The 12,833-nt window shown below is 54.3% G+C and overlaps 1 protein-coding gene across 6 annotated transcripts in view; it reads right to left on the bottom strand.

Moving 5' to 3' along the window:
• Window positions 1-12,833, bottom strand: part of DLGAP4 (DLG associated protein 4) — a 160,623-nt gene that overhangs the window by 37,270 nt on the left and 110,520 nt on the right. For 5 of the 6 annotated variants that reach the window (XM_090152333.1, XM_090152335.1, XM_090152332.1 and 2 more), the window contains one exon: window positions 12,525-12,768. In XM_090152333.1, coding sequence (XP_090008459.1) covers window positions 12,525-12,768 — 244 coding nt within the window. Of the gene's footprint in view, window positions 1-3,479; window positions 3,619-12,524; window positions 12,769-12,833 lie in introns of those variants that run through there. The other variant, XM_031605615.2, reaches the window with a different exon arrangement.

The raw sequence follows: 12,833 nt of genomic DNA, 5'->3' as shown, positions 1-12,833 counted from the left end.
GGATGTACAAGACAGACAGTCAGCATGTCCTTCATGTACATACTAGAGGTAATTTAAATTTATGTATCCTTATACTGTTTCTCTTCAAGCACTGCTGTCTGATGGAGCAAGCTACAGCCCGTTTCTGGTAAGTCCACTGCAAAGAGATTTTTTAAAATCTTTTCTGCTGTTGCAAGGAGAGGTGACAAGCTTAACTCCTGGGATCTGTATGGCAATGAGGATAATCAAGTTCCTGCATGCACCCTCTACTAAGGGGGAGCCGCCACGTGCAGGCTGTAGCACTTCAACTCATGCAGGTGTCAGACATCCTTCCTGCATCCTGGTATGCTTACATAGGGATTTCACATTGTGAGACCAAGCAAGGGGCCTGGCAGGGCAGGAAAAAATCCGAACTGATGTTATCTTCCTCCAGAATACCCAAATGCTGCAGGGAGACCTGGCAGAAGGTAGCCAGTCCTATCTCCTACAGAAGCTGGAATAACCTTCAGGGGCAATTCCACTTACTCTCCTGGGTGGGAAATGGCATGTTGAGTGCATTTCCCTCTCCAGCCCTGTCCAGCAGTCACTTGCTCAAGTTTCAGACCTTCAGTAAAGTCCAGCAGCTCAGAGAGCAACAACACAGTGCTGCACTCAAGTCCCTGCATAAGCTCACAGTTACACAGCCCTGGGTCAATCTGTGCCTTTCCTGGCTCACATGTTCCAGGTCACTATAGCAGCATACCCTGAGATAAACTTCCCTACTACATTTCTGCTTCAGTACCACCTGCAGGTGAGGACCATCACCCCAGGGCTGCTCATCACCTACCCCAGACAGTGAAACTGTCAGTCCATGCTGCAGTACAGAACTGCTGGTACTGCCCAGTACTATCCCAGGGCAGAGATGCAGAGGGCTGAGCTCAGACCCAAACTTCAGTTCGGGAGTAATCACTCCCTTTGCCTACTGCTGCTCCAGAGGACAAAAGGTTCACTCAGCATGCTCATCATCGGGCACCATGTACCCAATAATTCATTAATGCTGCAAAAGGAATTGATGCAGACAGCACCAGCATGCCCACTCTCACCAACTAGCATAGCCACAAATAGTTTTGACTTCCACTTTGTTAAGGACAGTTTACTTCCAACAGTCTGGCACTGCTGTCCTCTCTCACTGTACCACGAGGTACAGAGCAGGAGCAGAGGAACAGCACCTTCTGGGAGCTGTACCAGAGGGACCTGAGTTCACTGCTGCTGTCCCAAGTCCCAGTACAACCTTCACTTGATCCAATAGCCTGAACACTAATCTCCTTCCAAAGCAAACCACAATTATACTCAGTATTTCTCCCCTCCCTTTTTAAATCTGCTCTGACAGAAAACACACTGACAACTTTCCACTGCAGAAATTAAAGTGGATTTTTCTTGAACAAGGCCACCCGCCTGCACAGCCTTAATCCTTCCAGCTCACATATGTTACTGTAACTTGCACTGCGCTGAATCCAATTATGCCTCCTCAATCCATTAAAAACATTTGAGACTGTTTTGCAGGTTGCACAGAGCACCACTGAGGCCCTGCAAATGGACACAAACAGCACCTCTAGGCCCAGCAAGTAGCTCTCTTCCAGCTACAAGGAGCTGGGCTCCAACAGCACACAAATAATGAGTTCTTGTGAGCGCTCAGCAGTTATTAGTTATCTATTAAAAGCACACAGAGCTCAGAGCGAGCTCATGGAGCAGCAGGTCTCCATGCACAGCACAGTAGGTTGGAGCTTGGAGCAGCAGGTGAAAACCCTGAACTAAGCAGTCAGCAGGTCCATGGACTCTTATGTTCATATGCAGATCTGGCAGCTGAGCTCCCAACTGCCAATCCACCCACAGCTGCAAAGGCCAAGGCAGCTCAGCCAGCAGCTGACTGCCTGCTCCACAGCCGGGGCCACGCTGCAGGCACAGCCCATTGCGTCCTGCAGTGTGCCTGCTGGCTCTGGAGCTGAGGGCTGCACGACTCCAGCCCCCTCCCCCCATATTCTCACTACCCTCCAGACAGCAAATCCACAAACAATGACAACTCTGAGGGCTGCAGTATGGATCCAGCGGTCATCTGACCCCCATCTCTGCTACACAGAGAAGTCAGTTACCACCCTGAAGAACTCTATAGCACTGCATCTTAACAAAGAACATGCTTCTAGGTTCTCCATGCCTCCAACACCTGTCCAACACACATCACCTCCTCCTGACTACCACTGAAGAACACACACAAGTTATCTTCCAGACATGAGCCCTGGTTGCAGACACTTTCCCCACACACTGACAGCAGCCTGACCTCCTCCCAGAACCCGCTGCAGGAATGGGCACCAAGCAGACCCTACGGAACCAAATCTGCTGATTGGCACAAGCTGGCAATCTGGCTCATTATCATTCCACATGGTTGGATTTATTTTTAGGATCCAATGCTACATGGAGTGGGATTTTTTTTATTTTTATCTCTTAACTAGAGAGTTACAGCCTAGGAGCCAGAGATCCTGATTTCATTCCTGACTCAGATACACATTTCCCAGGGTCAAGGTCCATATTCTCACAGAATAAGTGATATGGGTTCTACCAGACCACCCTGGAAATAATGCTCTTCTTTGAGCTTTTCAATAAAGACTGCCATAGAAACTAAGAGTTACAGTTACTCAGAGCTCTGGATGTGAAACCCACCTAGCCCTGACACCACACTGCCACCAGAGCTACGTTTGCTGCTACGATGTGGAGCACCCAATCTAAGGCAGGAGCCCTGGACGAGGACGCAGCACCAGGCAGCCCCAGCCGAGACCCGGCCTCGTCCCAAGCCAAAGCGGCACTTCCCAACAGAGAACGCCAGCCCGGCACACCGCTGAGCGTCAGCCTTCAGCAGCAACAGGCACAGAAAGCTTCAGGCTTCGGCATTCAGACAATACCCTTCCTCAGCGGGAGGAAGAGCCCTACCGGCACCCTAAAAAGGGATCAGCAGCACTTCAGGAAGCGTGCGATCCAGAAAAGCGCTATGTCGTTTCCTTCGGCATCGAGGGACCGCTCGACGGGCCGAAGCGGCGAGCCGGGGCTGCCGGCCGCTGACCCCCCGTGACCCCGGCCGGCTGCCGGGAGCGCGGCGCGGCACCGCCCGACCCCCCGGCGCTGCCGCTCATCCCCGCCCGCCGCAGCTCCGCTCCCGCGGGGAAGCCCGATAGCAAGCGAGATCCGGGGCCGCGCGCCTCCCGCTCCCACGAGAAGCGTCCCTCGCCCTCCGCCGAGCAGCGGCACGGCACGGCCGGGAGCGGAGCGGGACTCGGCCGGGAGCCCCGGAGCAGCGGAGAGCCAAGCGGGGGAGAAAGGAAGCGGGGCGGGCGAGGCGCGGCGGAGCCCCGGGGGCGGCGGCCGGGGCAGGGAGCGGCGGCAAGCGGAGCAGGCGGGGAGCGGCGGCCGCCGCGGAGCCATGCAGGGCCCGGCCCGGCCCCCCGCCCGCCCGCCGCGCCCCGGGCACTCACATTGCTTCAGGAGCTCCAGACACAAAGCCATGGGAGACACAAAGGAGGGGCGGAGGGGACCGGAGAGACGGGGAGGCGCGGGGCGGGGGCGCTCGGCCCGGCCCCACCGAGGGGAGCTGCGGGGCCGCTCGGCGCGGAGAGCCGGCCCGGCGGCGGCAGGAAGGGCGGGCGCCGGGCGGGCCGCGCTCGCTGCTCCTGCGGCCGGCGAGACAAGGGAGGAGACGCGCGCCGCCAGCGCCGCACTCACCGCGCCCGCCCGCCGCTCCGGCTGCGCGCTGCGGGCGGGGCCGCGCCTTAAAGCCGCGGACCGCCCCGCGCGTCACCGCCCGCGCCCCGCGCAGGCGCGGCGGACCCGGCGGCGGCGCCCCCGGCCCGGCCCCGCCCCGCCCCGCCCGCTGCCCGCGGGATGTTCTCACGCCCGGCCCGGGGCCGTGCTGGCCAACGACCGGAGCGCCACGTGGAGGACGGCGGAGGGAAACGGGCGGGCAGGGGAAAGAGAAACAGAAACAGAAAGTGCCCGGGCCGGAGGTCGCGGCGCGGCGCTGCGCTCGCCTGCCGCTGGTGGCCGTGGGAGCGGGGCTGGAGTTCCTGCGGCCCCGCCGCCGAACTTTGTCCCGGGTGTCCCCCGCTCGGGGCCGCTCCCGTGCGGCTGGGCTTTGGCACGCGGCTCCGCGGGCTCGCACCGCTGTGTGCCCGAGCTCCCGCAGTCGCGATCGGCCCTCGGTTATTCTGTCTTTTTTATGGCTCCCTGTGCTTGGTGGAGGGCTGCTCGGCGTCCTGCGGCACAGAGAAACAAACAGCGCCTAAAGCCACGGGGCTTCTGCTCCCCACCGGGTGAAGGACGGCGCAGGCCGGGCGGTGACGCTGCTGGTGTCTCGCCCTGCTGAGGACAGCGCACTGCTGTTGCCGCTGGGGGCATTTAGCAAGTTGGGATGCTCTTGGTGGTCCCGTTTCACCTTTGCAAGCACGCGGACAGAACTACAGGCTGCAGTCAGCGATAGTAGCAAGCAGCGAGAAGGATGTGGCTTCTGAGCATGTTACTGAAAGGAAATGCTGGAAGCTGCCTTCCTTTCCTGCTTTGTGTACAGCTACTGCTGGGAGGTGGCTCGGACCTCGGAGCCATGCTCACTTCCCATCGTTAAGGCTGAGCCACTCCTGCCTGCCCTGCATCTGCTAGTGTGTGTGCAGCAGGGAGCACCAAGGGCAGCCTCACTGCTGCAGAGGGATGAAGGTGCTTTGGTGTGGAGGTAACATCAGGGACTTCCTGGGAAGAGGGAGCAGCTTGGGCTTGGATTTTCCATAATAATGATGAAAAGAGATGAAAAATGAGAAAATAAGTATGGAGAGAAACAGTTGTTACAAATTTCTTTGCGTCTTATGGTCGTATGAACAGATCATGGAACACTCATACCCTCCCTTATTCCTTACAAGCACTCGTGAAGCATACACCATAAATCTTTCTCTGGTGTGCACACGCACAGACCACTCTCTCTCTAATCCCTTTCCTGCTGGTATGTCAGAGAAAGCTATTTCTGGAACGTGAAATCTAGGTCAAAAAGAAGGAGAAAATCTAAAAGCACTGGTAACAGTCCCTCTCCTCAAAGACCATACAGGGTGAGCCCTGGTCGGCATAATCAGCATGGGGCCGCTGGGGCATCCCGCTGCTCAGCCTTTCACACCCTGCCTGCGCTGTCCTGGCTGTGCTGCGTTTCCCTTTGCAGCCACACCGCAGGATTTTCTCCCGAAGAGGAGAATGCTGTGTTCCAGCTCTGGGCATGCTGGTGGCTTCTGTTTGGCCAGCTGAGGGAGGAGAGGGAGGAGAGGGAGTGCCAGCGTACCTGAGAGCTGCAGAGGAAGAGGAAGGATGTTGGACCCTTCCCTCCCATCCTATCGCTACATAATTTTCCTGGAAGCCATGGTCACTCTTTCCATAGCGAAGCAGCCTTTGTGGGCCCACTCAGCAGCACAGTGTGGGCATTTTCTTGCTGTGCCCCTCCCTGCAAAAGCCTGCATGAGGATGCCAGTGATGGGACTGGGATCTGCCCTTCCCAGTGCATGGTTCTTGGTACAGCACTGCTGCTGGGAACCATGTCACTAACTCAGAGATGAAGAACAAGCAAAAAGCAATGCAAAGAGGTCATAAGGGTGACTGTTCTGTCATGCATTTGGGGACTCTGTATCCCAGACAGAGCTCTTGTGGACTTGGCAAAGCTGCAGCCTGAAGATAGGCACAGTGTGCGCAACCCGGGTGGCTGCTGCAGGGACAAGGCTTGTGCCTGGTTCTGGGTGGGGGGAAGGACTGGCCTTCCCTTGGTTCTTTCTGCTCTGGGTATTGCAATTCCCTTACTGGGCTGGGCTCAAGGCTTGCAGTCTCTGCTCCACCAGATCTGCTGCCATGGGGCCAGCAGAGAGGAAGAACTGGAGGGCCGCTGCCTCTGGAGCTCAACTATCAATCAGAGATAGCTTTTGTCCCAGGGATTTGTAGCAAAGACAGGTCAACAGGAGGAGGAGGCAGAGCTGCATCCCCTGGCCTCCCTGAAAGAGCTGGGCACAATGCAAGGAGATGGGAAACAAGACAGGCTGATGAATCCCAGAGCAGGATGTTGTCATGAGCAAGGCTGATATTACAAAAGGCATTGGAGAAGAGTTTGAGTACGAAACTGGCCTGGTACAAGATTTCCCTGCTGCCACTGTGTCATTGCTTGGAGGCTGGGATTGGGTCTTGCCTTATTTTGCTGTGCTTTGCTCACCTCTCTGCTTTCCCTTTTCCCCTGGACATCAAGTACACAGGCCCTTTGAGGGCAGCTCGGTATTAGCAAGCAGTCTATTAATCACGCAATTCCTAGTGATGCCTCTAATAAGAAGACACTGGAGCCTTCCGTAATGCACAGGGGTGAGCAGGGCTGTCGGCAGAACGTCTGGCAATTAGTTGAATAGGTTTCACAGGGCTTCTGAGTCTCTTGCTTTGTAAGGCACAAAGCTTTGTTTAAGGCTGATCAAGGGCAGCTCATCATCTGTCTTGCTGGCTGTCAAATGGAGCTAACTGCCCTGTAATGCACGAGTGACACCAGTTTGTGGGAGGCACGGAGCAGCTTGTCAGAGGGGTGACAGCTGTCAGGCCTCTCCCACCCACTGAGCACACGCAGGCTGCAAACCCCAGGGCTCCCAGTCCTCTGTGACATGGAGCTTGCTGCACATCCTCAGCTGGGGGCTGAATCCTCACAACACTGCTTAACATTTTGATTCAAACCCTGCACATTCCTCAAAGACAGAGAAACCTGTGGGAGCTTGGGAGACCTGCTCTACAGCACAGCAGCCACCAGTCAAGCCTCACTGATGCATATGGGTGTTTGCATGAGGAACTGAGACTGGGTGACTGACTAAAGATGTGACTGCTGGCCAGATATGCCTCCTGCCTTTCCCATCATACATGCATACAAACACGGATGCCCCTCTGGTGGTGCTCCCCACACCCTCCATCATATCTGCTTTCCTCTCCAAGTTCCTGCAGCTTATGCAAAGGGATGGAGAATTTTTTGGACATTAGCAAATTTCTGCTGCTTGTATCACAGGTGGCATGTGCAAGGTGGCAACTAGTCCTTTGCTTGGCCTGATTTTGTTTCCCAGCACTAGCCTGGGCTTGTGGCAGTGCTGAGCCGTGCTGTTAGGAGGAGCAGGATGGGAATGGGCTGCACTTCTTGGCTCCTTGCACTCCCCCTCCCACTCCTGCTCCTCCTGCCCACTGCTGGCAGAGGGCTCTGGCCCAGAGCTGGGCAGTATGCTCTCTGCTCTCCAGTGCCTCTGCCAGCTGCGTCTGCATGGAGGCTCCTCTGATGCTGCCCATGCCCCTGCAGATGGGTGCCAGTCCTCCTTTTACTGGGATCAGCCTGCCCAGCAGGACCTGCCTGGGTGTCCCTGTGGGTGACTGCTTGCTATTTGCCTCATGTCTCCAGTAGCACGGTGCAGCCCTGGTGGGACATTGGCACCTGCTCCTTCTACCTTCTCCAGGATGTGCCTGGCATCACCGTTTCTAACTTGTGTTCTGAAAATGTTTTCCAAGAGTTATGCATCTTCCTTTCAGCCCACCATGGAGCTCTTGGCTCTAGCCAAAGCAACAAGCCTGAAACCATGTGTTCTGAGCAGTCTGGCTGAGGACAATGCGCTGCTGCTGTTGTCCCAGACAGGTGACACAACAGAAAAGATGCAGCAGGTGTGCTGGGTGGGCAGGATGGGAGCCCTCAGCTCCACTGTTGTGGACAGTCCTCACCTCTAAGGTGAGGCAGTGACATCCAGTAAGGAGCTCAGGGCAACATGGCATGCCAGCTGAAAGGCTGCAGTGAGAACAGAGCTGCCCTTGCCCTGCAGCTTCATGCCACAGTACCTGCTGGCTCTGCCTTTGGGAGCCATTAACAGAAGCACTGTTTCTTGATCAGTGACCCTTCCTGTCACTCACAATCACACACAGAATCACAGAATTGTAGGGGTTGGAAGGGACCTCTAAAGATTGTCAAGTCTAACCCTCCTGCTAAAGCGAGTTCCACACCACAGGTTGGACAGAAAAGAGTACAGATATGTCCTGAGTATCTCCAGAGAAGGAAACTCCACAGCCTGTCTGGACAGTCTGTTCCAGTGTTCTGCCACTCTGACAGCAAAGAAGTTCTTCCTCGGTTTCAGTCCCCATGCACTTTTTGCAGGAGAAGAGTGGACCACTGGTAAGTGAATTTGAACTGCTGCTGCAGACTGCATGGGGTTAACGCAGCCACCAATGTGTCCCTGGGCCAGGCTATGGTGGTCTGGAAGCAGGGAGCCAGCACTTGCTTTAATCTGTGCTCTCCAAGGTTTTTGTGGGTCTGAGCTGTTCCCAGTATTCCTTGCTGGGTCCAGCTGGCAAGCCCAATGCCCTGGCAAAGTGGCTGCCTCACTCCAGAGGTGGTGCTCGGGGCACAGTGTGAGGAGTCAGCTCCTGGAACTGCTTGACAAAGTGCTGCAGTGCTGGGAGAGGTGATACTGCTTGTCAGGAACAGCTGGAAGGAAAGGAAGGCATCCAGTGGGCCCATGTGAACTTAATGAGGTTCAGCAAGGCCAAGTGGAAGGTGCTGCACTTGGGTCAGGGCAATCCCAGGTATTTATACAGACTGAGGGAAGAACCTGAGAGCAGCCGTGTGAAGAAGGACTTGAGGATCTTGGTGGACAAGAAGCTGGACATGAGCCAGCAGTGTGCGCTTGCAGCCCGGAAGGCCAACTGTGTTCTGGGCTGCATTAAAAAAGGGCTGGCCAGCAGGGAGGGGGAGGTGATTGTCCCCTTCTACTCGGCTCTTGTGAGGCCCTATCTGCAGTACTGCATCCAGACCTGGGGCCCCCAGTACAGGAAGGATGTGGAGCTTTTGGAGCGGGTCCAGAGGAGGGCACTAAGATGGTCAGAGGGCTGGAGCACCTCTCCTATGAGGAAAGGTTGAGGGAACTGGGCTTGTTTAGCTCAGAGAAGAGAAGGCTCCATGGAGACTTAATTGTGGCCTTCCGGTACTTGAAGGGAGCGTATAAACAGGAGAGGGAATGGCTGTTTACATGGGTTTATAGTAATAGGACAAGGGGGAATGGTTTAAAACTGAGACAGGGGACATTTAGGTTGGATATTAGGAAGAAGTCTTTCACTCTGATGATGGTGATGCACTGGAACAGGTTGCCCAAGGAGGTTGTGGATGCCCCATCCCTGGAGGCATTCAAGGCCAGGCTGGATGTGGCTCTGGGCAGCCTGGTCTGCTGGTCCTTTCCAACCCAGGCCGTTCTATGACCAGGGCTGCTCCAGCCTCTCTCCTGCCCCAGGGGATGGAGTTACTGTGGCATCTCCTCCAAATGAGAGGCCAGGCTTTTGTCCATTATTGTAATTACTAATTAAAGAGTAGGACCTGTCTGGAAAGAATAATGCTAGTAGAGGCATCTGGAACTGTGTATACCACAATCATTCAGGAATAAGAGCACACTGAGGCTGCAGGTTTCTGAGCACTGGACTCAAAAATGCTCCTTACTGCTATGAAATTCAGAGCAGATACGTTTGTACTTCCCACCAGCGATGCTGACTGGGGTGCCTAGGTAAGTACATTTGATGGGCAAGGGGCACATAGGACTAAATAAGTACATGGCTGCTGCCATTCAGTGTGTCTCCAGGAGATAAGGCAATTGGAGCCAGTCCAGCCAAAGGACAAATTCCCAGCACCTCCCTGTATGAAGGTTTTGAAAGACTCACCTCCAGGCGGTACAATGCCAGCAACAGCCCAGTGATCCAAGTGATGGAACACCTCCCCTGTGAGGATGGGCTGAGAGAGCTGGGGCTGTGCAGCCTGGGGAAGAGAGGACTCTGGGGAGAGTTGAGAGTGGCCTTGCAGTATCTAAAAGACAACTATGAGAAAGAAGGGAACAGGCTCATTAGCAGGGTCTGTTGTGATAGGAAAGGTGGAAATGGTTTCAAACTAAAAGAGAGGAGATTTAGATTGGATATAAGGAAAAAGAGTTTTACAATAAGAGTGGTGAGACACTGGCACAGGCTGCCCAGAGGAGTGGTGCATGCCTCATTCCCAGAGACACTCATAGTCAGACTCTGAACATCTGATGGAGCTGTGGTGTCCCTGTTCATTGCAGGGGAGTTGGAATAGATGACTTTTAAGGGTCTCTTCCAACTCAAATGATTCTGTGATTCTATCTCTTCTGCCCTGGCCACAGCACAGAGCAATGCTAGGGCTGTGTGGGAAGGTCCTGTCCTTCCTGTCTGTGACTGCTGGGCAAAATCACAGTCCCTGATAGTCTGAATGGGGCAAAGTTGCAAAATACACATTTTTGTTCAGACCTGGTCTCCTAGACCTATTTTTGGAGTCTACTCTATGTAGGAACGTACAAAGAAAATTTGTGAGGAGTGGCTGGGGGAACTGGGGTTGTCTAGACTTAGGAAAAAGAGGCTGAGGGAAGACCTCCATCATATTTGGAAAGTTATGGCTGTCAGGTGAAGTCCCCAAGACTGGAAGAAGAGAAACATCACTCCCATTTTCAAGAAGAGGAAAAAAGAAGACCCAGGAAAGTATAGGCTGCTGAGCCTCATGTCTGTGCTTGGGAAGAACAAGGAGCTGATTCTCCTGTAAGCTGTTTTAAGGCACATATAAGCTGAGGAGGCGATCTGAGACAGCCAGCAAGGCTTCACCAAGGGCAGATTGTGCCTGACCAACCTGGTGGCCTTCTGTGATGGAGTGATGGCATCAGTGGACAAAAGATGGGCAACTCATGTCTTCTACCTGGACTTGTGCAAGGTTTTTGACATGGTTCTGCACCGTGTCCTTATCTCTAAATTGGAGAGAGATGAATTTGAAGGCTGAACTATTCGATGGATAAGGAATTGGTTGGATGGTCACAGCCAGAGAGTTGTGGTCAATGGCTCATTGTCCACGTGGAAACTGGTGATGAGTGGTGTCCCCCAGAGGTCTGTCTTGAGACCAGTGCTCTTCAGCATCTTTATCAATGACACAGACAGTGGGATTGAGTGCACCCTCATCAAGTTTGCAGACAACACCAAGCTGAGTCGTGAGGTTGATACGACAGAAGGAAGAGATGCCATTCAAGAGGGCCTGGACAGGCTTGAAAAGTGGACACATGAGAACCTAATGAGGTTCAACAAGGCTAAGTGCAGGGTGTTGCACTTGGGTCAGGGCAATCCCAGATGTATGTACAGACTGGGAGAAGAACTGCTTGAGGCCCTGTGGAGAAGGACTTGAGGGTCCTGATGGATGAAAAGCCAGCAGTGGACCTGATGGACATGAGACAGCAGTTTGCATTTGCAGCTCATAAGGCCAACAGACTGCCCAGAAAAGCTGTGGATGCCCCATTCCTGGAAATACTATGTGAGGCTGGATGGGGCTGTGGGCAAGCTTATTTGGTGCCTGATTTACTATTTGGTGCCTGATTTAATATTTAATCTAGGGCAGATAGGTTGGAAGTAGATGATCTTCAAGGTCCCTTCCAAATTAAGCTATTCTGTAATTCTGTGATTTCATTATTCTCTACAGCTACCTGTAGAGAGGTTTCAGTGAGGTACATGTCAGTCTCTTTTCTCAAGTGATAAAAGTGACATGAAGGATATGAACAAATAGCATCAATTTGTGTCAGAAGAGGTTAGAGGTTAGGAAGAGTCTCTTCATGGAAAGTCTGGTTGGGCATTGGAACAAACTGTCCACAGAAGTGGTAGAGTCACCACCCCTGGAGATAGTTAAAAGATGTGTGGATGTGGTACTTGGGCATGTGGTCTAGTGGTGAACTTGATAGTATTGGGTCATGTCTGGACTTGATGATCTAATGGGTCTTTTCCAACCTAGATGATTCTAGGTTGATTTTATTCTAAAGGAGTTCACAGCAAACTCCAGAACCTTGTGACTCCTCCATCACTAAGGGACGAAGGCCTTCTGCCCTCCATCTGCCAGTCCCAATTTCCGCCTCTGACTGAAACAACTGAAGTGACCAAAGTATGCTCAGACTCTGGAGAAATTAATGTTGAGTTCCTGACGTACACTTCTGCTCCCAAGAGTTTCAGAGTGAGGTCAAAGCTGAGACTGGAGGAATGTCAGTGAGATGCAAAGTGGAGAGCACGAGGAGGATGAAAGCTATCAGCAGTAGAGACCCTCTGCTGAAGCTTCCTGCTGCACCTGCAGTTCCTCAGTACTCCAGCCAGTGCTCTCCCCTGCAATAGGGCAAGGCAGGCGTCCTGCTTCATCACTCCCAGCTGGATTTGCCTTCTCTGAGCAAAGATGCTGAGTTCTCCCTGACCTCTGCAGCCTGCACTAAATCTGCAACTGGAGCCCATCAGCTGTTTCAGCACCCAGAGACTTCAACTCAGCCATCCTGGCAGCATCCTTGCCTGCTCCCACCGACCCAGAGCAAGGTCAGAGACACTCCCCCACAGAAACCTTCAAGAGATACCCCATGAAATGTCTGAGGGCAGCTGCCTGCACTCCCCACACCCCCGAGCACTCAGATCCCTATCCCCGCCATGGCTGCGCTGGCACTCACTGTTGGTGGGCAGGGTCCTGCTGCCGCTGAGGCTGCCTGCTGGCGGGGGGGAGATGGAGCGGACAGAGCTGGTGTCCTCGTCCTGGGAGCAGCCCGCTTGGATGGCTCGGAGGTAGCTGTGGCTCCGGGAGCGGAAGTAACTGGGCAGAGGCAGGTCCAGCACCTCGGCGGCAGCTGACTCGGCCTCGCTGTAGGTAGAGTCGCAGACCGCCTCGTACTGCTCCCCCAGCTCTGGCTCTCTCGCCTGCATGAGAAGAGGGGTAGAACAATCACCCCCTGCCCAGGGATGAGCCCCTTCCCCTCCCTCCT

This window comes from Phasianus colchicus, chromosome 17, assembly GCF_987193195.1.
Source record: "Phasianus colchicus chromosome 17, bPhaCol1.hap1.1, whole genome shotgun sequence".
NCBI classification, from domain to species: Eukaryota; Metazoa; Chordata; class Aves; order Galliformes; family Phasianidae; genus Phasianus; species Phasianus colchicus.
The sequence above is the reverse complement of the archived record's forward strand: the minus strand, read 5'-3'. Positions and strand labels throughout refer to the sequence as shown.